The 23,613-nt window shown below is 32.0% G+C and overlaps 3 protein-coding genes across 5 annotated transcripts; all 3 read right to left on the bottom strand.

The window, feature by feature from the left end:
* Window positions 1-1,608: 1,608 nt before the first annotated feature.
* Window positions 1,609-6,451, bottom strand: LOC112790565 (proteasome subunit alpha type-6). Its single transcript, XM_025833020.3, has 9 exons — window positions 6,102-6,451; window positions 5,264-5,358; window positions 5,101-5,182; window positions 4,730-4,826; window positions 4,304-4,362; window positions 4,065-4,147; window positions 2,888-2,983; window positions 2,218-2,277; window positions 1,609-1,862 (listed from the first exon to the last, which is right to left on the bottom strand). The coding sequence occupies exons 1-9, from the start codon at window positions 6,175-6,177 to the stop codon at window positions 1,770-1,772; spliced, it is 741 nt and encodes a 246-aa protein (XP_025688805.1). The 5' UTR covers window positions 6,178-6,451; the 3' UTR covers window positions 1,609-1,769.
* A 6,295-nt stretch (window positions 6,452-12,746) lies between these two features.
* On the bottom strand, window positions 12,747-18,950 carry LOC112790571 (sodium/hydrogen exchanger 4). 3 transcript variants are annotated; one of them, XM_025833034.3, is made up of 14 exons: window positions 18,676-18,950; window positions 18,280-18,398; window positions 17,918-18,015; window positions 17,732-17,800; window positions 17,042-17,088; window positions 16,344-16,535; window positions 15,434-15,480; window positions 15,260-15,326; window positions 14,571-14,671; window positions 14,392-14,493; window positions 14,100-14,247; window positions 13,941-14,003; window positions 13,749-13,832; window positions 12,747-13,170 (listed from the first exon to the last, which is right to left on the bottom strand). In XM_025833034.3, the coding sequence occupies exons 1-14, from the start codon at window positions 18,826-18,828 to the stop codon at window positions 12,883-12,885; spliced, it is 1,578 nt and encodes a 525-aa protein (XP_025688819.1). In that variant the 5' UTR covers window positions 18,829-18,950; the 3' UTR covers window positions 12,747-12,882. The 3 variants fall into 3 exon arrangements, with proteins under 3 accessions (XP_025688819.1, XP_025688824.1, XP_072053382.1); XM_025833039.3 differs by having other exon boundaries at window positions 17,741-17,800; window positions 18,676-18,949; XM_072197281.1 differs by having other exon boundaries at window positions 18,280-18,388; window positions 18,676-18,801.
* A 1,285-nt stretch (window positions 18,951-20,235) lies between these two features.
* On the bottom strand, window positions 20,236-23,021 carry LOC112790583 (oxygen-evolving enhancer protein 1, chloroplastic). Its single transcript, XM_025833053.2, has 2 exons — window positions 21,420-23,021; window positions 20,236-21,177 (listed from the first exon to the last, which is right to left on the bottom strand). The coding sequence occupies exons 1-2, from the start codon at window positions 21,660-21,662 to the stop codon at window positions 20,419-20,421; spliced, it is 1,002 nt and encodes a 333-aa protein (XP_025688838.1). The 5' UTR covers window positions 21,663-23,021; the 3' UTR covers window positions 20,236-20,418.
* Between the last annotated feature and the right edge of the window lie 592 nt (window positions 23,022-23,613).

Genomic DNA, 23,613 nt, shown 5'->3' on the forward strand with positions numbered 1-23,613 from the left:
GAATTAACTAGGCATCACTCAATATAATCCAATTTATGGCAAAGATCTAGAACTATATCAATTAACAACATGTTAATAATTTTTGCATTTCTTCAATACTTGTTGTATTTTACTTTCATCTTACTGGCCATAAGATTTATGCCAAAATCATTATCATCACGATATTGTTGAATCCTCCTTCCAAGAGTAAACACTTTTTTTCATGTATAAATTATTAGTGACATAAGAGGATCCAGAAATGCGAAGTGTAGCATCATAAAATATCTCCAAAAATGCTAAGACAGACTTAACATAATCCCAATCTTGAATTGAAGGTACATCTCTTCCTTTGTTTAATTCTTCAACAAATTTTTTTTATCTTGCATCTCTAATAGTTCAAATGCCTTCTGATGCTTTAAGGCTGCTACTAACATCAACTATGTAGAGCTCCATCGCGTTTGAGTGAATTATTTTGTTATGATTCTTCTTGTTTCATTATTTTGAGTGGAATAAAACCAAGAAAAAGAATAGAAAATTCAAACAAAAAAAAAAGAAACAAAAAGAAAAAATTTCTCAAAACTTCTAATCATGTTCTTCTTTTCTTGTCTTGTTCATCTAATCAAATAAAGAAGAAGAAACACATAATGCTGCAAAATCAATTGCTGGATTTGGATGTATTTTTGTTCATGATTCAATTTTGTTTGTGTATTTGTTTTCGAATTAAGTTTGTGTATCACAATCATTAAGTAATTTTGATTCATTCTAGATTTAAATAAGGTGTATTTAGTCTGTGCTTGTTTTAAAACGAGTTTACATTCTGAATTTAATTTTCAGTTCATTTTGAATATAGTTTCGGTTCATTCTATATATAATTTCGGTTCGTTTCTGTTCTACAGAATTTAAAACTCTTCATTCTTACATTCTGCCAGCTTCTTCACCAGAAAAGAAAGAAAAAGAAAAAAATACAGCAACAACAACAACAAAAGAATGACAATAAAAAAAAACACGTAAAGAAAAATAAACGAGCATAAAAAAAAGGAAAAAAAATGAAATATTTTTATTAGTATTGAGCCTACTTAAATAAACTTAGATAAAAAAATTTAGATATATAGCAATCTTAAGTAAACATATGCAATTAATAGTTATTTATTTACCACAATGAAATTAAAAATGTTATTAAAAAATTATTTTAACATAAAAAACAGGAATTACTTTTGAAACATCTATTTGTTTCTTATTGACAAATGTCTTAACATGTAGCTAATACATATTAAAACTTGAACTTATTTATGTGAATTAGATTTGAAATTAAGCTTAAATTTAATTTAGAACAAAATACCACTTTTGCCCTAAGCTTTGGAATAAATCTCAAAATTATCCGGACAGTTTTGTTGTTCTACTTCTACTTACACGCCAACATTTTATTTTCGTCATATTAACGTCTTTCGGTCAAAATTCAATTTCTTTTTTTCCAAATTATCCCTCCTTCAAAAATTCAAGCATCTAACAGATTAAGTGCAGCCCTACGAAGTACAAACTCTCAGTTCTCGTGGTATAGCGGCTTTTGACATATCTTATCCATCAAGATAACGAAGGGAAATAAACATGATCAATCATCCAAGAAAAAGGTGAAAACAAACAACCTCGGTTCTTGCTTAGTCTGCAGTTGAACGAGACTTTGTTAACACTCCAATATTAATTCAATGATCCCCGAAATTAAAGAGGTGATGATGATAATTTAACAAGAGAGTTTCAACAGTCTATCCTTGTTTTCATCTAAACCCACCAACTCAGTCGCGCTCACTTATTGCAGTCAAGTGCTCGTCGATCTCCTCCGTCGATAAAATTCTGAATTCCGGATTCTCTTTTTGGACAACTCCAACCTTACAAAACATGAAAATATAATCAATTGCAACACACAATATCTTTTCTCTTTAAAACATTAAAATAAAAATCATCCCTAATTCTGATTTCCACCACAACTAATCATGTAAAGCCCCCACATTATAATGCAATGCTTTAATTTATCACAATCTTAGCTGTTTTGAGTTACTATAACCACCTAAGCAATAGAATCGATTACTATTTTGAGCAAGGCAGAAGCCAAATCAGGCAAGATTTCTGAATATAGAAAATAAATGAGAAACAAGTGACTTGCGCAGAATCTATAAATAACTTGGGTTTACCATACCATGGTGTCCTACAAAAGATATTAGAGCTTTAAAATAAAGGTTCTACCTCAATCTCAGTGGCCTTAAAATCTTCCTGAAGAACTGATTGCAAAGCAGAGATCGCAGTCTGAAAAAAAAAAGGGAAACTATACAGTTAGAAACAAAATATTATCACATAATGGTTCAATAAACTCGTTAATAAATAAATGATTTTGATAAAATTGATATTTCTTGCATCATCAACTTTCTAATTCTGATAATAAACTATGAACTTTCGTTATTCCCCCATGAACTCACGATAGAAAGTTATTGCACTAAGTTACATTGTCCTTCGCTTGATTCCATTCAACTTTTTGAAATCCCTGTCTCAAGAACTGAGAACAGTTAATTAGTTTTCACTTGCAAATAGTATTTTCCAATGCTTAATTCCCCTCCTAATAGAGAAATACTGTAAAACTTGGAGGAACCACGTGATGTTCTAAGTCTCCCTCAAAAATCAAAGTCTTTATTGAAAGTGCTGCTTTTATAATGGTTGACACATTATATGCTCCAAAGACACACGTCTCTCACCGCTTTCCCCAATGTCTATATGCAGTTTACACTTGAGTTGGGTGTTCATCTCATTATGCATGAAGCGTCATCATCTGGCAAGATATCTTTGAAAATCGAAACAAATGCAGGAGCTAACCCGCAAAATGGGAGTAATGAAAAATTTAAAAGAAAAGTAAGAATGCAACCTGAACAGTCTCCTCATAAGTAAATGAAGGGTCACTCTTCATCTTCTTTTCCAAGAAATTAATCGCCTCTTGGTCCTTCAATCCAGCACTTGTGGCCTGAGTACATGGCAATAGATTCTTAGACACATTGAATATTTGTCTTATGTACTGCTACATGAAGCTACAGACTTTTGATTAAAAAATGATAAAGATGGCCCCAAAAGAGAACTATACTTTTAGCGTTTAAAATTTCAAAATCAATGTACATCACAATTATTTGAATGCGGAAGGAGTAGAAAACAAAACATTTTTCTGGGAGGCAAAAAATAAAGCAATCACCAAAGCAGACAGCACAAACAATTAAAATATAGATTAAAATAATTCATCCACTGAACAAAGATAGATAGGTTTCTCAGCATCCATAGTTCATAGAAGGAAGGTGAACTTGGTCCAAAAGTGAAACAGAAATGGAAATAAAAACTCAGTACAGGTTAAGCCTCATTCGTGTACTTTGACATCAAGTATTTTATAACATGAAAACAATACATATAAAAAATTTCATGTAGAAATCAACGGCACCAACTTCCCATGATTTTCAACATAAAATTTTCCAACAATCTCCCTCACCACCTCCATACTACTTACAGCAACCTTCACCTTTTAATGAGATAAATGCTAAACTCCTTTATCTTTTTATTATTTATGTAAACCCTTTTCACCTATTGCCTAACAATACTAAAATAGTCCCTTTTATCAAATTACAAGCACACACACAAAGTTAAACATTGTTTTCAGAGCAAATATTCAGATAAATTATCACCAATCCACCATAGGATTTTTATTTAGCTTCTTAATTCCTCAACCATATAATTCATCTAAATACAGACAATATAAAACCTCATTCTGGTGATATAACAAATCAAGAAAGCAATTTTCCACTAGGAAGTCTTATTTTACACAGTAACTAAGAAAAAAGATCATGAAGTATAAAGCATAAAAACTTGCATTCATCGTCCCGAACCCTCTATCCTTTTATGATGACATTCATAGTAAATAATTAAAGTAGATGAATTCAGAATCATAGTTCAGAAAAATTTATGGAATCAAGTTTACTATCCTCATTCTTTCCATCATCTTAAATTAGATCAAATGAAGAATTTTTGACATCAATGTAAGTGAGAGATGATCCTCTGTTTACCTTGTGACCAAAGTAATGACCAGCTGGGTCGCACTTGTAAAGGCGGGGGCCAAATTCATCGTCAATACCCAAAACCATGGCAACTTCACAACACAACAGATTTAAAAATCACAAAAAGAGATCAGTAGTAACAACAAGAAGAAATAAAAGCAGAAAATGGTTGTGATCCCACAAAACTACTTGTACGATTCTCCAGGCTGAAAATTCATTCAGAAGTGAAACGGGTAAGGAAAACACACCTACTCCAAGTGGTCTCATGTAAGCATGTTGGGTATAGACTTGAGATTTGTCTGCAATCCTGTTGGTGAAAATATTTCAGAAGTCGGATACCAAAAGATGGCAATATGAAATTCATAGAGAGGGCCGCAGGAAAGGGAGGGGAAGGATCGATGATTCCTTTTCCAATTACTATGAAGTTCAATTGAATATTTTTATTTCGCATCAACCACCAAGAATAGATCTTCCAGTAGTCACAGTAGATGTATATGTTAAAACATTGAGGCAATTGAAAAATATGGAGATGACAAGAGGAAAATAATCTAACAATTTGGATACTGACAATTACACGAGAATACTAACATTTAAATTTGCAGATATTACAAAGCAATAAGTAGCTAATAATTGTTTTAGTGGCTGAATATCTTTTATAAAACTGTACCACTTACCATTTAGCCAATATGTCCACAGGCATCTCATATCCATATCTAAACCGAAACTCAGCAGCTTCATTTCTTGCTTGCTGAACTAATGTCCTAGCATCAGCTGGACAAAGGTATTCCAATGAGATAAAGCAAAAGTGAACTTAGAACATAAAGATGTACCTCTCTTCAGAGTATATCAATTAATAAGTTATTTATTTACTCTGATTTAAATATAAGCATTTCTCATATATCAAACCTCAATTTATAGATTAAGTATGATGAATGATAAGAAAAAGGTAGCTAAAGATTTATTTCATTTGATGGAAAAAGGTAGCTAAGAAAGTTCATAAGTGCTCGAGCAGAGAAATGCTGAAAAGGTATGATGAATGATAAACCTGTCATTCCAGTTGCCAGTAAACCAAGGTACTTGGTGATGGGAAACAGATGTGTAACACTTGTCTGATCCAATAGCTTGTCCTGCATTACACTTTCACAATTAAGCAGCCAAAAGAAATACTCACAAAGAAAAGAATTATACAACTAGCTCTCAGTACTCACCGGAACCTTCTTCTGAGTAACAACACAAACTGAATCCTTTCCTCGTACACCGATTGAGGTGATCCCAGCAGCCTTAACAGCCTTGAAAGCATACTCTGTTACAATCATCCAAAAAACCCACAACTTAAAACATATTACACTACAGTCAGTTTATTTCCACTCCAAAATAGCCAAAAGGAAAACATTTCATAAGACAATGAATATGATAAATAAGGGATCATCACACTGATTGTCATGAAATCCTTAGAGTGGGAAAAATGGCACAAACATATGTAGATACAAGCCATCATATTCAAGTAACAATTACTTTTTGCGGCATTCCTGCTAACTAATAAAATGCATAGTTTGTGTGATGAGCCCTTATTCATAATATGCATAGTTTGTGTGTTATGCAAAGTTATCAGGAATATGCATAGTTTGTCACTCACTCACTCAAATTAAATCAAACCCCTAATTTACTGAACCAACCTACCTCATGATCCCAATAACAGTAGCAGTGATATTATCACCCTCAAAATTAGAGAACTTTGTAAGAGAACAAAAAGTTACACAACAACTTTCCTCAATTTCATATTGTTACAGAAATCGAACCCAGTAATTTGTTTTTCTTATTTTGGGACTCAGTCCACTATACAAAAGATCTAGACTATATTTGATCCATTAACACGTCAACGTTTCAACGCAAGGCATTAAAATCGAAGCAACTACACGAAAAACCCTAGAAATCTACGCATTTTAAAATTCAAACACTAAACTTGATTTAACTTTTTCATTTATTAAAAAAAAATAAAACTGCAGCAAAATAATGAATTCGAATAAGAGAGAAGAAATTACATACCAACTTGGAAGAGACGACCCTCAGGGGAGAAAATAGTGATGTGGCGATCGTATCCGCCTCCGCTCCCTCGACTCATTGTTTGAGGATTACTAGGGTTTCACGTTTTAGGGTTTTGCTCTCTTTCTCCTCTTTTTTGGGATTTTGAGTTATGAGTAGAGAGTGTCCCTTTGATTTTGCAGCGGCAGATTACAGAAGCAACAAGAGAAGAGAGAAGAGAGAATAGAATGTGTTAAAATAAACCAATGGCGGAGCTTGTGCTTTTCTGCAGTAAGAGTTGGGTCTCTTCTTCCTCTTCAAGAAAACTAAAAGTGCGATGCATAATTAACACTTATATTATTATTATTAATATTAAAAAAAATTTGTTTAGTTATTTGTTGTTCTTATATTGTTTTACTAAATTTCTAATTAAATTTTCATATTTTTAATTGGATCTTTATACTATTTTTTATTTTATAATTAAATTATTTTTTGTTACTAAAAATAAAAAGATTCAAACCGACGACCTCTTACTTAAGTCATTTTTAGTGTAAAACATGTTAGAGTTAATTGAATTTTTTTCACAAATTAAAAACTTAACTAGATCTTTGACCGCATGTATTTTGGAAGAAATATTCTGTTAATTTTAACGTTCTTGATACAAAAAGAACCTAATTACAAAATTAAAAACAGTGTAAAGATTCAATTAAAAAAAATATAAAGACCTAATTAAAAATTTGATAAAATTATAAAAACCAACAAAATAATTAAATTTTATTATTATTATTATTATTATTATTATTATTATTATTATTTAGGTTTTATATGTAAATAAATTAAAAAAATAAAATTATTAGATTCTCCTAAAATAATTTTGATTACTTGTCCTTTTTTAAATTATCTATAAATTATAAAATAAAATTCGAAAAAAAGAGATAAAAACAATAATTTATCGCCAAACAACTAAAAAATAAATTGTGATTAACCATAATTCAATATAAAAACAAGTGTAGATATGCAAGTGATGCACAAAATATTTAATTTACATTTTTTGTTAAGATTTAAGTTTATCAACTCATTTTATTTGTTGATAATTACTTCATAAGATGATAAATTATTTATTATTCTCTTTCATACATTATTAAATAATAAGTTTTGCACACTTTTAGTGCATAAAAAATCATACATTTGACCAATTTAACATAGTTAAAATTTGAATAAAAATAATCTTTTGAAATATGTATTAAATAAAAATTATTAAATATATAACATATACATATATAGGGTGCAGGTTAATTGAGTAGGGTTGAGGTTTAACCTGCACAAGAATCTTATCCGCTGCGAATCTGGTTGAATACCTGCTGATAAGATGCATATTGCCACCCCTAATAAAAAATAATGGGATCTCCTAATAAATCATCACAAATGAAAGAAAGTAAAATCAAAAGAAAAAAGTGAACATCAGTAAATAAGAAACTAAAAACGAGAGCAACAAGAAGAGCTTGCAATTCTTGGTGTAGCTTTCTTGCCAAAGCTACCACTTTTGCTAAGGGACAATGTTTTTGCTCAAAAATTCAACTATTATGTTCCTTCCAGATCATCCAGAAGGTTATCGCAACCTCATCCACTTGCTAGTTAAGTTGCCATCAACTACCATAAACTAAGTTCAAGTACATTAGAAATTCAGGATTGGGTAAGCACTAATTGAGTTGAAATTGTCCCTAAATTTTTTGAACTTCTCTACATCTGACCAAGTAGTGAAGCTGGATTTCTTCTTCTTCATGACAACAAGGGAAAATTCCATTAGTTAATACAAATCAATGATGGAGAAGAGAAGAGATTGGTAGGCGTTCATAGCAAGCTTTTCAAAGAAAGATTTGAATTTTGTGGGAGGACTGGAAGCTTCTACAAGGACATCTACAGACCTCTCAAACTCTGAATTGGAGGTCAAAGCTCCAGAGACTCATGAAAGAAGTTGTAGGCAATCACGTAACTTGAAACAACATTGTAAGTATTTAATCTATGCAAGGCCCATTTGATTTTATCCATGTCTCCTTCAATCTTTACTGACAAAATTCTACTACTAATATCTTGCATAAATATTTGTTGAATTATATTTTTGTTCCATTGGCTGGTTGAAAAAAACATATTCTTAACCCAAAAATTGTTTGATTTGCGGCTTGATGAACTGATTGTGGAAGAATGGAGAAAGGATAAAGAAGGGGAAGCCACGGGTCTTCAGACATTTTGATTTATGAGCCTGTATCAACACTCCAAGGCAACCCGTTTTCTACCATTTTTTGCCCCTCTAACAAGTTGCACCACCTCTATGATGTGTTTCCAACTTCGGCTTTTAATGCATCACAGTATCTATAATACTTGTCTTTCAAAATTCTAGATAAAAGTGAATTTGGTTGTGTTGTTATTCTTCAAAACTGTTTTCCTAACAAAGGCTACATTCTGAGCCGTGAGGTCCATGATCCCAAGTCCTCCTTCCTTTTTAGCTCTAGTCATTGTATTCTAGCTAATCCATACTGTTCCGAGAGTTACCTGAAACTGGGTCATATATGGGCTTGAACATGAGGTGCAAGCTCTTAATAGGATGGTTTCCGACTTGGCCTGGGTTGTACAGCCGTCATCCGAGTTGTTCGTGAGGAGATTGGGGGGTGGTACCTGTAAAACACTTCATGCCTAAGTCAGCAAGGGTCTTAGCAGGTTTTAAGTGTATTGGAACTTAAGTATATTTGAGGGGTGTCAGTGTATTTATAGACGATGAGCCAATAATCATCGTTGAAGTAGTTCCGCTATTGATGGTGGATAACCATCCCCTTTTTCTAGGGGTTGTTGAGATCTCTCTTCTAGAAGTAGGTGAGAAATAGTAGGGGTTGGTTATAACTCCTTCAGAGGGGAGTTATCACCCTGTAGCATTCTGTCCGACCTATCTAGAGGTCGGTCATGTGGTAGATGTCTTTTTAGCTTTTATGTGCTTTTGGGCCTGACTTGTGCTTTTGGGCCAGGTATGAACAGTGCCCCTATTTGAGTCCGATCTTTTGCTTTAAGTCGGATTCAAGTATGAATGAAATCGGGTGGATAGCAAGGAATATGAATGTCGCGTCGGGCCTTTCAGGTCGAGTCTTGCATTCAAGTTGGAAAACCGACGTGATTGTGGAATGCCGATTGTTGCGTCTGTTGGCTTTTCTCTTTGCCACGTCGGGTGCGGTTACATCCGTAACCGTGCACGATCTTTAATGAGGTGAGGGTTTTTACAGTTTTTTTTCTTGGGTCGTTTAAATACTCTTCCCCTTTCTCTTTCTTCCTTTTCGTTTCTTCATTTCCTTCGTGATACTTGCGCCCTTTCGTTTTTTCAAGCCCCTCCTTTTCCTCCAAAACTCTTCGCTCTGGGATCTTGTTCTTTCTTTGAGGAACCTTAAGGAACATGGTGCATTTTAGGAAACTTATTTGCTGCTCCTACCACGCTGTTTACCTCCTTTAATTTCTTCGAAAAAAGAGGTTAGCTTCCTTTTCCTTTTATGTAGTTTCTTCTTTGTTTTTGATTTCCTCAAAGAAAACAAAGGTTAGCCTTTCTTTGTGTTGTGTAGTATTTCTTTGTCGCTTTGAAGAACCTTTGTTTGAACGTAGATTCTTTGGTGGTGGGTCTCTGTTGTTTAATTTTGTGAAAGCTATTTCTGTTTAATTTCTTTGTTGATTGGTTTATTGTTTTTGTTGTTATAATACTGTTATGGTCTTCTTCATGTATGAAGATGCTCCTAAATGATATTTATTGTGATTGCTTCCAACACATGTCATTTTCCAAAGATACTTCTCCGTATTTGTCGAATGTTGAAATATGTGAAAAGGGGTTTCTTTTATTTATAATTGATAGTGACACCTTCTTTTTTCAAAATGTAGGTATACCTTTCTAAATGTCTTGCTCAACTATTTTAAAAATATCTTTGAGGATTCCTAAGGATTTGTTGAAATGGGTAGACTCTTCGGTTCATTGTGCAATTCCTATGGTAGATAGTATTTTTGTAGATGAGTTTTGCAAAACACCATAAGATTTGTAGTTCTAAGAATGACGAGGTGAAGTATGAGTTAGTTGCCCTTGACCTTGAAGACCAAGTTTGCTTTGGCCGAGTTGCTTATTTAGAGTCACATTTTATTTTCATGTATGATTGTCTTTTTACCTTACTTGGGGTGGTATTTCCTTTTTCCGATTTTGAAACTAAAGTTTTGTCTTACTGTAAAGTCGCTCCTTCCCAACTGCACCTGAATTCCTGGGATTTTACGAAGATCTACCCGCTCGTGAGCCGCGAGCTTGATTTTTCGATTTCTTTGAAGATATTTTTCTTTTTATTTCATCTCACCAAACCCTTCAGCACTACTTCGAATAAGAATAAACAGCAGTGAGTTTCCTTCCGAGCTATCCAAAGTCAGAAAGCTTTTTCCATTTTTGACGAGTCGTTCCATAATTTTAAGAACTTCTTTTTTAAAGTCTGTGATGCTGAGGGTCACCATAATGACCCCATTTCCATTTGTACTGGATAGAGGCAGCCCCCTGATGAGAAATATAATTTGATAAACTTGGACGAGGTCGAGAAAACTGTAGTTGAGTTCTTTCAAGAGGCTTGGGGACGGGCTCCAAATCTTGACACTAAAAAGTTCTTTCTCGAAATTCTGAGTTATGTCCGTACCAAGTTAGGTAATTTTTACTACTATTTTATAGACAATTGCTCATTTTCCGACTTGTTTGTTGACATTTATTCTTTTTTGCAGAAAAAATGAAAAATGGTTCCAAGGCTTACCAAAAAGTTCAAGAGGCCAAGAGGCATGCTCGAGCTCAGGCTACTCAGCTTCAAAAGGGTGGTAAGCCAGATACTCCTTCTCTGGCCAAGTCCGACTCGGGTACCTCTTCTCAAATCAAGCCGGTAAACCCTCTTCCTCCTCCTCATCCTTTGGTCCCTACTCATAATTTATTCTAACAAGTGGTATATTATTAAATTGCAGGTTCGAATCCTGCCACTACCTAATTATCTGAGGCCGTAGTCAACCTCAATCCTTCTACTTGTCGCCTGAAAACCTGCTCTATGGTGCCCAAGTTTTGTCTTACTTTTTGACACTTCTTGACCCCTATCTTTTCAAAGCTTAGTCTTACCGACAATTAGTATCCTATTGAAACAAAGAAAGCAACTGCATTGTAAAATGAAATTGTATAAGAACTTCCAATCGATCATTAGATAATATGTAAACTAATGTTAAATTTAAATTGTTTTATATTAAAAATACTTTGCAAAATATTTATTTGATAATTTGTATATAATTTCATATAAGTATTCAAGTAAAATGTAATATAGTTTATTATTTTAAAAATTTGAATTCATTTATTTAAAAAAAAAAGACATAGACCTTTTATATTAAAGTTATATAAAATTGTATCTTTATTTGCTTCTATTTTTATATTTGTGTTAGTTGTCGTACTTTGTCTTCTCATATGGTATTTTTTGGGTTGCAAATAATTAAAAAAAATTTAAATAAATAAGAATAAAAAATACAAAAATAAAATATAATATAAAATTATAAAGTAATTTTATAATTATTATATATTTAAATGTATTTAGTAAAAAAAGTGACAAATTTAAACTCATTTAAAAAAATTTGTGTTAATTGGTGTGAGAGATTAAAAATTAAAAATAGTAAAATCTCATGTAACATGCATTAGGCTAAATAATATAGTAATAAAAATATTAACATGTATAAGTTATAAAATTTTAATATTTGTAACTAAAATTTATAATAATAAATTTATTATATTTAATTAATATTTTATATTTTAATTGAATAATAATAGATTAACAAATTAATTTTTTAAAAATTTTTTACTAGAAAATAATTAGTTAATTTTCAAATTTTGCCAAATAAATAAAATGACTGACATAACATCGTTAAAAAAAAATGTCTTAAACACAATATAAAAAAATTTAAGTATCACTATAATAAGAATAAATTAGTCAAAACACTCAAAACACATGAAATTCAATTTATATTAACCTGAACTTTGTTATGTTTAAGGAATTTACTTTATTAAAATTAATCATAAATTATCAATGAACTATAACTCAAATAATATATTCTTCCCATCTTCATCTAGAATTTTCGAACTCAAATCTCACTCTTAATTAAAAAAAAGTCGGCCATAAACTCATTAGAATTAGATTTCTCACATTTTAGATTTTAGCATGCTATCTGATCCACGAAAGGAAAGTGAAAAGGACACATGGTCATAGTTACATCGAGATAGATAAGAAAGTGCATGTTTTGGTTGTTGAAGATACTTTCACATCCAATGATATTAAAAAAAAAAAAAAAGATGAAAACCAAGTATAATCGACTTTACGTGAAGTTAATAGCTCTTAAAAAAGTTAATAACTAGAACTATTAGATAATTTGACTAAATTTTCATTTAACAGCTCTCAACTTTTAACTTTACGTAAAGTCGACCTTCACTTAAAAAAAATTATCAGAGAGATGTTAAAGAACATGAAATTAAACAAGGTTATTTTATTGTAAAACAACAAGATTATAAGAAGTTGAAATCTACATTTGGCTTGATCTCTGTTAAAAAAAAGGGGTGGTAATACTAATTTTAAATTAATATAGCCATTTCTCAAATGAAAATCAATGTTAAAGATGCTCACAGGTTTCATTGCTTTAAAAGACTGTTCATGAAGGGACATGAAATAATAACTGCAAATTATTAAATAATTAATAATTTGACTAAATTATTTTTATATTATACAGTATTTGATTAGCACCGCGACCTGTTATGGTGGGGTCCACCAAACAGAGGCCTCATGTATGCATCATCAAACTTTCTCCAATAGTGATGTATGGTGTACGCTGGAGACCCTATGAACATGGAAAGACTTTCCTTTGCACGGCTTATGTTTGTTGCTGCTGACTCTTCAAAAGACAACAAAGGTAAGTTCAAGTCCTCACCAGGTGTCCCTGCTGCTTCATGGTTTGTGTTTCTTCTTGTTCCATTGTTGTGGGGAAGCATGTATCTAATCAGTGGTTTTGTTAGAAAACCAAACACCTGCAAGGATATTATCAAAACATCAATTCTCTAATTCATTTAGGGAAATTCTGTGGTACCTTCTAAATACTTGTCGAATTTCCCGAAATATGAACAATTTGGTGTTGGGAGATATATGCATACAAAAAATCAGTCATCAAATCAATTTATATATAAATATATGGAGAAAAATCTAAAATAGCCTTTGACAATTACCTCAAAAGACAACGAGGTCATTGACAAAAAAAAATATCGATCTGGTCCCTGAGATTTGCTTTTATAGGACTGATTAGTCCTTGTTTTTTTTTTTACACATGGACTAATCAGTCCCAAAAAAATATCAGAGGTCGGATTGGATGTTTTTTTTCTTGAGGATCTCATTGACCTTTCGAGATAATTGTCAGGAGTCGGGTGGGATCTTCACTCTAAATATATGTATTGTTTAACTTATTTTCAATGTTATTTTATATTCCAATATATATTCTATAAGAACGAGTGATTTTGTGAACTAAGATAATTAGAAAATATGCACATGAACAAACAATTCTATTCAACAGTGTTGAAAGATCTACTATTAAATAGAGGAATAGTCAACTTACTAATGTGGTGAAAAGAACAACAATAATGGTGTTGGTAATCATAGTTGCATTCACGGGATCAGAGGTAACACCAGAGAATGTGAACTGCATAAATAAAAAGGAGACAATCCAATTGTGTTATTGGTCATTGGTGACAACGTTTTCTTTTTAATTATAATGTCAAAATTTATTAAATTTCATGCATGTATGTACCTGTTTGAAAGCAAGAGCAATTGAGACTGCTCCCCTCATTAGACCAGCCCACCAAATAATTATCTGGAATAACCAAGATTAAGAAAATAACAAATAATCCTTTAACTAGAACATCATGAGAAATTGGAAACAATATACTGAACATGTTAGTTAAATGACCTGATGTTTGAATGTGATACTTGACCCGCTCTCGGCGCGCCTACTCATCATGGAATTGGCAAAAGCCGAGAGCGGGAAGACGAATGCAGCACGCCCGACTAATATCAGTAAGATTAAGCAACCGTAAATTCCCATCAAACTTCCAGAACTGCAGTAAGAGAATTATCATTATTATATGCCTATGTGGTTTATTTATTTTGACCAAAAAAAGGAGTGTGAAATTTAATTGAAGCAATATACTATATGATATTATCACATGATCTAATTCATGCAATATCTACTCAATATCTACCTTAATTTGGTCATCCTCCACTTTTCAATGTCAAGTGCATCCATTCCCACGTAAAGAAATATGAAAGTTTCTGCAATAAACGATATTGTCGCAAACACATGCCTGTATAGGAGAGGAACACATGTATTGAATCTGCTGTATACTTGAAGGCACTGAATCTTGAAATGATTAATTAATACCTGGTTGTGATTCTTGAAATTTCAGTTACGTTATGCCATGCATAATGTGACATTAGTATCCCACAAAAGAATACAGTGAGGATTCCACTTAATTCAAGCAGCTGCATGAGAAGTTAATAGAATTACAATAATGTTTAGAAGACAATAAAAAATCGGCCCAAACAACAAAAAATTATCTTATTTAATATTCATTAATTATAACTAGAATAATTGTGCAATTTTATATGAAATTATAAATGTTATGTTATATAAAGTAACTTTTAATAAGTACCTATATGATTGATTTTAGTATACTTTAATTCTATTCTATATCCATATAATATGGATACACTTTGTAACCAACATATTTTTCCTTTTTAATTTATTTTTCTATACCTATGTTTATATCTATGCAATGTATAATGATCCGGTCAAATTTGGTCAAACCAGTCGAGTTGAGTGCTAAAAATTCTAAAATAGTCAACTTTATGAATTCTTTAAAACATTGAGCTATAGTTGTATTAATGTTTATTGTCTATAGTGATGAACCAACATAAAGAAGAAATTAAATGTGTACTTCAATTCTTCTCTGAACTATCTTTCACTCTAATAGATTAGTTATAAGATAATTTAATTTAATGGCCAAGGTAAATGGCCTGCATATATTATTCTACAGAAAACAATAATAACATTGCATGAACTTCAAATACCTCGGCCAACATGTAAGATAGGTATGCCATTAACATCATCAATGAAATTTCGCGAACACTTGAATGTCTGCAGGCATATGCAGAAGCAAATTTATTGTGTATGCAATCACTGAACTTTGATATTCCAATTTCACACCATTCTTGGAAAACATACATAAACACATACATACATACCTTCCAAAACTTAAGGCTTTCAAGATATATGCTGTGAGAAGTCCGGTCTGTAGAATAATCCGATTATTTAATTAGTCCATGAAAACTATTAAGTATTACATGTAAAAGCTACTAAGCTAGTTTGATCAAAAAATGAAACTTACCAGAAATGGAAATGGACTCTCCTAATTAATTTTATATCATACAAGACTTTCTCTCTCAAATTTTTTTTACCGCAGTTAGCCAACAAACTTACTGATGTCAAAAGAAAGTCCAATGCACTTAGGTAGTGTTTGGAAGAGAGAGAAATTGAAATAAGTATCAGTATTGTGTTTGGTGTAGAGTAGGAGACAGAAACTGAAATAAAAATAAAACTCTAATTTAATTTGCACAAAGAATAAAGTTAGAATTAATTAATTGAAATTAGAGTATTTTAAGTATAAAATGTTATTAAAGTTTTAGTCTCCATCTCCAAAAATTTTAATCCTCCTGTGTTTCCACTTTTTAAAAGTATTGAAATACTTAAATTTTGGAGATAGAGACTAAAATTTTAGTACCAGAGCCAACAAATATGATATTGAGTCTCAGTCTCACCGTTTCCATCCCAGTACCTCAAAACAAACGCTACCTTATAGTGCTAAAATATATATAGTGCTGATCAGCATAAATAAAAATTACTAGCCTCAAACATTACTCAATTTTTTAAATCTCACTTAAGTATTGTATAGTATGAAATCACATTTCTAAAATATATTAGGACTATTAGTCAAAATGCCCTTTAAAGATCACGTATTCACCAAATTGATACTCAAAGTTAAACGTTTCAAATTAGTAATCAAATTGGTTCTCCTGCTAATTAAATAGTAACACATTGCAAAATGATCATGTTACATGTCATCATGTAACTATTTCATTAACATCCGAAACTTACTAATACTCCAAGAGCAGTGCTTGATGAGAAGAGATACAAGAAATCTCCGAGAACGCGGAATGCCCTGCCACTGAGTCTGGAAACATCAAGCTTTTGAACAGCATTGAAGAGAACAACTGATGTTGCATCATTCACCACTCCTTCCCCAAACACTATGCTGTATAGTAAAGGAGTTTCATCTTGATGCAGCACCTACAACACAACCAACCTTCTAACTTTACTCTATTTGCATTTTACTCCTTTTTATTAAATTTGAACATGCATTACTTTAGGGACTATTAGGTTGCGTTTGTTTACAGAGACAGGATACTAGGATACTGAGACAGAAACACAAAGACACAAAATCGTGTTTGACAGGAGAGACATGGACAGAGACAATGTGCCAGAGACACTGAATTAATGTATTTTGTGTCCATCCTGACAGGAAGGACACAGAAACAGACACTAACAAAGGACACACCTTATTTTTTATTATTATATTTTTCATCTCAAATTTTTTGAATAAAAAAATAAAAATAAATTGGATTTTCATAATTTGTTCTAGTTTATTACCAAACAGAATACAAGAACACAAAATTTTGAGTCTCTGTCTATCCGTGTCTTGTCTTGTTTTCGATATCTTGTCCTATCCTGTTCTCATAAACAAACTCAACCTTAATGTTCATTTGATCCCAACTTGGGGGGTTATTTCAACCAACCTGCAGTGTACAAACTGTGTCTGTTGATGAGAAAATTGTTCCTATAGCTGAATTCAATTCAATTAAATTAAGGTGAGCTAATAATTAATTATCATTACAATATAAGGATTAAAGGAACAATAACAGGCATCTTATATCCTACAAACAAATTTGTCAATATACACAACACCTATCATAAAAATTGAACCAAACTGACTGCTTTTTATTCTCATTTTCTATTTAATCTTCAGTCTACGTGAAGAAAAATAGTGAAATCAATTTTCTTCATGAAATTTTAAAAATAAAAAATATTAAAAGTAAGAAAAGATAAAAATAAAACCAGTCAGACTTAATCTCTTTTAAAGTCATTAATTAAAGTGCCCAAAAAGACCAATTTTCCTTGCTAAATGTATCTCTTTTTAAGTCATTAATTAAAGCGCCCAAAAAGACTAATTTTCCTTGGTTAATGTTAGGCATATTCGGAAATGTTACCAAAGAAAATTGCTTAATTAGCCAAAAGCAGCCAGAAATTTTTATTTAGCATGTAGCATTCATTAATTCTAAATAAAACAAGTTCTGACTTTTTTTTTTTCCTCTCTAACATTACTGGACATATTATTACTTATTAGAGGCACATTTAAACATAGAAAAACTTCTCTAAAATAAAAAAAATGGTAAAATAAGAAAATAAAGCTCTAATTCTCAGTTTACCAATCTCACCGAGGTAATCCCGGGCACTCAAGCCGAGGAAGTTCAACTTAGGAAACAGCCACCAACTGCCTAGGTGGACCAAATACAAAAACATTTGAAGGTGAGTTTCAAAACAAAGTTTCATGGTGATCCAATATACTAATGCTACTATAAATTTTACGGAATAAGTTAAGAGATTTGCATTACCGCCCGTAATAATAGAAGTCGAAATAAAAACACCAATCACTCCAAACATCATGATGGTTAAGAAGTTATGGAAGAATTGTTTCTTTTTCACCTGGAATCTGTTTGGAAGGAAAGATCAAAACATCAAAACTTTTGGCAGCAAAGAAATTAATCAAGTGCTATATGATATGGTGAAAACTCACATGTAATTCATATGAAATTGTTAATTAATAATTAATAACCGTTAAATGATAATTTAAACAAATCTGTTAAATCATCTAACGTTCTCAACTATCAATTCCAGACACCACCTCCATGTGAGTTTCACCATATAATATATATACAAGAAATTAAAGAGAACAGAGAAAAAAAGTTTATTTTACCCAGCATTGAAGATTATGGGAGGAAGGAGATATATAAAGAAGAGTTCTTCATCAAAGGTAAGAATGTGGGAACTTTTTCCTTTGGTGACTAACAAGAGTATGCTTCCAGCTATGCATCCCTACCAAGGAGAATGTTACAGACACTAAATAGAACAAATTAATTTTTTATTTCTTGTTCTTGTATATTTGTAATGACATGCATAATTCAGTGGGAAAATAAAATAGTGATTAATTTCTTATCAGACTTCTCCCAAAATTCAATAGTTTTTTCATTTGCTTGTTATATTCATTGATTTTAACAACAACAAATGTTGCATGCATACATATAACAAAATATAGAACAAAAGTAGAAGATTGAAAAAACAGAGATGAAGTGAATGAAAGTGGCTTGCTTACAACTAAAATGGCTACAATGGACTCATTAACCCATCGATTTTCTTCAAGCAAGTGACCAATGACCAAGCAAAGGCACAGAACAGCAACAAACAGTGATATTGGGACCACTTTCTTGTGTTCATGAGCAAAATTAATTAACAAATTATTTATCATTATTATTTGCTTTCTTCTCAAACTTAGAAGAAGTTATTGTAATAATAATGATTACACACACATACACGTACACCAGCCTTAGCTTTTTCTTCTTGTTTGTTTGCGTATATCTAATCAAGAAAGGTAGCAAGCTATATATGTGTGATATATTATAAAGATTTTAGTTAGGTTGAGCTGGATTATTTTTTGATAAGTGCAGTGTTTGTTCACGAGTGAAGAACAGAAACAAACAAACAAAGATGCATGTTATGGATTACTTTGAGGCGGTGAGAGGAAGGAAGAACACGTAGTAGAAGTGCATGAAATGTGGTAACATGTGTCCTTTCATAGGTATGATAAGCTCCTATAGCTGACACATAACATACACAATCGTTAGATTTTTTTTAAGATAAAAATTTTATGTGAAGTTGATAATTGAGAATCACTAATTAAAAATTTTGTTAAATTAATCAAATTATCTAACCGTTTTCAGTTATAACTTATAACTTTACGTGAAATCAATTTTTTACTTAAATTTTTATTTTTTTAAACAAAAATATTATTTATATATTATTAAAATCAGTTATTATTATATTTATATATAAATTATATTTTATTTAATTTATTTTTTTTATATATTTTATATTAATAATTAATTTTAGTGACTAATCAGTTTTAATATATATTTAATATAATTGTTATTTAAATCATGTTAGACTAGAGTATTGCTGTGGATTTAGATTTTATACACCACACCAGGTTAGCCAATAGAATATTGTTATTGACTTATTGTTATATGAAATCATTACCCTTAAATTTGACGTTAGTTAATAAATTCTATCTCTAATACTTCAATATTCCATAAATTTTTATTATATATATTGTATAAATATTTTATTGACTTTTCGTACTTTTTTCTTGAGTAATTACTCTTTGTTGCGGAATGTCATGCAACCTTGCATGTATTATAGATACTATGCCTTCTGATATCGACTTGTATCACATCCTGATTCTACAACAAATTACAACAAATTACAATTTAGTGTGTGTTTGAATTATAATTTACAAACAAATTTGCATAGAATTAATTTTATAAATTTTATTTTAATAAAAAATAAATTTATATTAACGTAATTTATGTTTGACGATTTTTATATCAAAATGAATTATAATAAAATAAATAATTTAAATTATAATATTCAAAATCACTTTTAGTATTTGACATGTAAATAATCAAGTTAAAAGAGTATCAAAATGATATATGCTAAAAATTTCTAAAATTGGAGATTATCCTATAGATCTTCTAGAGAGCACAACAAATGGAGAATAATTTGTTTGCTTTTGTCTACTAGATTAAGCTTTCGAAAAAAATTTTATGTGACATGATATTAGGACCAGTTTTGATGATGCAGAATTGCACATGGAGAATTGTACCATAGACCACAATTTTAAGCATTATATTTGAAGTCAATATAATATACAAACATGATAAACCTCTCATTGTTCACGATCCCACGAGAGAACGATGCAGCAGCGGAGCAACACCGTGTGTGGGAGTTACAAACAAAATTTAAATCAAATAAGACACAAATTACACCATATAAAATAGGTCTATGACTCAAGCTGAGCATACCACACTCCTTGGATCTTAACATCCTTTGGAGCTTTGGCACCCAAATCAGTGTCTGATGGCTGAATGCTCTCAAACACACCAATAACCTCTCCAGTCTCTGGCTTGCTCTGCGTCACGCTCAACGTGATCTTCCCTTTGGATGATGAAGCACTCTTGTTGTTCTCCTTAGCCAGTTCTTCCTCGTCTCCTCTTCCACCAGCTGGTAATGCTACTGCATTGTCGTACCCGGTGGAAGCACCTCTTCCCTTGGGGTCCAAGAAAGAGCTGCCACGGTAAGACGGCACCAAAAACTCCCCACCAAAGTTGTCTGGCTTCCCTGATGCCACCAATTGTTTGATGGTGAAGAGGAACGGCACGCGCTCTCCTCCCGGGAGCTGAACAGTCACTGCAGCATAGTCAATGCCGTCCTTCTCCTCAAATTTCACGGTTCCATCAGAGGACACCTCGAAGGGTCCTTCGATCTCGTCGAGGGTGTAGGTAAGACGTGTCATGAGCTTGGTGTTTTGGAATTCCAGAGGAGAATTCTTGGTGACACCCTCTGCCTTGACAGTGAAGGAAGTCGGCTCAAGACAGAATTTCTTGGCATTGTACTTGCCTGGCTTGAAGGCGAATGATTCTACTCCGCCTTCGATTGTTGGGCACTGGTTCGCGGTTCCTGTCCCCTTCACTTCCAAGTATGTCTTACTCTGGATTTCATCATAGGTTAATCTCTTTGGAACACCTTCTGCACTTGCTCCCTTCACAACAAAAAAATTAAAATTTATAATGACTAAGATCATGATGCCAATTAACCAAAATTCAACAAATTAACTTATTAAGGTGTATGTACGGAAATGGAATATAGAACTGTCACATTAATTAGCACTTTACAGTATATTATTATATATTTATTCAGAATTCCTCCTAAAAAATAACAAAACATGATAACATAACCAAAAGTATTGAAGAATAAAAAGATTGAAGCAAAGAAGAGACATACAGAAACAACAAGAGCAGAGGTGGCAAGGGCAAATCCTGCAACTTTGGTGGCCTCAACACATTTGAGAGCCAAGTCCTTGAGATCAGTCTGAAGAGAACAAGTGAGTTTGGAGCCAACGGATTCCAAACCGAAGGCTTTTGAAAGGGAGTGAGTGGGCTTCAGGTGAAGAGTGCTGGTGCGGCCACTGATGCCCAACTTGGGAGATTGCATCAGTGTAGCCGCTGCTTGAAGTGACGCTGCCATTGTTTGTTGCTTCTATCTCTGTTGAAGCCTGTGTGTGTTTCGGTTTTTAGTGCTTTTGTGTGTTGGTAGAGAATCGAGGAGTCACAATATTATTTGGTGGCTGTGGTGTGAGTAAGATTTCCGATAGGATAAGGTCATCTCCTATTGGTTCTTTCAAGCTAATGTAACTGCCTTACGTCAGATGCTTCTAAATATTATTAAATAGCATGGTTTTCGGTTTTCACTTTTCACCAACATACACTACTGGTTTATTTATTTAAACCAGTAGCTATTGGATAAACCTGTTAATTGGATTCTGTAAATTAAAAATATGAAATATTTAAAAATTTAAAATTAAAATTAAAAATATATATATATATCTTTACTAAAAATTTAAGAATAATCAAATCATTTTAAAATGATATGAAACAAAAATAATAAATATTTTATTAATTTTTTATTATAAATATTTTTATTTATTTTTATATTAAAATAATTATTATTTTTAAATTTTAATAATTTATTAATTAATTTATACCTATTATACTATTATATAATATAAATATTTATTAAAAAAATATTAATAGATATTGACATGTCTATTTTAATTCAGTTACATATTATAATTCGACTATAAGTATTATAGATCGGTTATCAATGACAAACATCAAAGCTATATCAAAATGCTCTATAATGCCTTTATTTCCTATTAAGGTAAATCAATCGGTTAAACGACTACTATACTTGTTCCAAATATATAAAAAATGAGATAAGAAACTGATCTAGATATTATAAGAACGAATAATTGATTACTCATATACTAACTTGAGCGTTAAAGTACCTTTTGTAGGTGTCCACCCTCTGTGTTCTATTGGTGTCGATGTATAACTCATCCCGACGGAAGACTAGAAGATAATTTTCGGAGGACGAGCTATACCACAACCAACTTTCACAAGAACAATTGGCACCCACTGTGGGCCGAAGATTTAAAACTTTTTTTTAGGCTGCAGAACTTTCAGATTTGCCTATGGCTGATTGACCTCCTCCAATGCCATTTGAACTTCTTCGGATGCTAATTGTTGGGAATAAGACATCATTCCCCCTTGAGAAAACACCTTTGACAGAGAAATAAAATAGACACAATCACAACACAAGAATTTAACGTGGAAACTCCAATTACCGGAGAAAAAACCACGGCCGTTGTCAAATGACAACCAGAGAATATCACTATGTGAAAATTATTATAACACATAGACTTCTTTCTCTCTAACACCGGCACCCCAGTACACCCACACTCTTTCAAAGCAAATATCTAACTACACCTCACAACACTCTCTAATCAAAGAGTACAGAGGAAAAGAAAAATCAGATACAAGTTTAAAGTGTTTCTGACTGGTGCAAAAATAAATGGAGAACTTAGCCTCATATTTATAGCCTAAGCCACCCACTCCATTTGCTATCCTAAACAATGTGGGACTAATTCAACCAAATTCTAACACTAATCAGCGTATGGCGAAAGAAAATCAAAGAATGACAAATCAAATAGTCGAGCTTACCAATGCTCGAATAACTCATAATGATGATCACCTCAAACAATCGGACGATGAAGAAGCAAACTCTAATCCAACACATGTTTTTGAAACCCAGGAACCAGAGGAGGATCAACCAGCCAATGAAGAAGTCATATTGGACCCCACAGTTGGTCCATTCATCGCATATGTCATAAATTTTCCATTATCCAAGAACTTCGCATTATTAATGACTTTAACTCCTTATAATGGTATGGGAGATCCAAAAAAATACGTAAACAAATCTCGTTCCATAAAGATAGTAAACGGTGCTTTTGACCCTATTTTATACCATTGTTTCCCTACTTTTTTAGGCGGTCCTACACTTAATTGGTTTTCTTCTTTTTCTATAGAATTTACATTTTCAGGAGCTGGCTAAACTATTTGAAAATCAGTTTGCTGCT

Source organism: Arachis hypogaea, chromosome 1, assembly GCF_003086295.3.
Source record: "Arachis hypogaea cultivar Tifrunner chromosome 1, arahy.Tifrunner.gnm2.J5K5, whole genome shotgun sequence".
Lineage (NCBI taxonomy): Eukaryota > Viridiplantae > Streptophyta > Magnoliopsida > Fabales > Fabaceae > Arachis > Arachis hypogaea.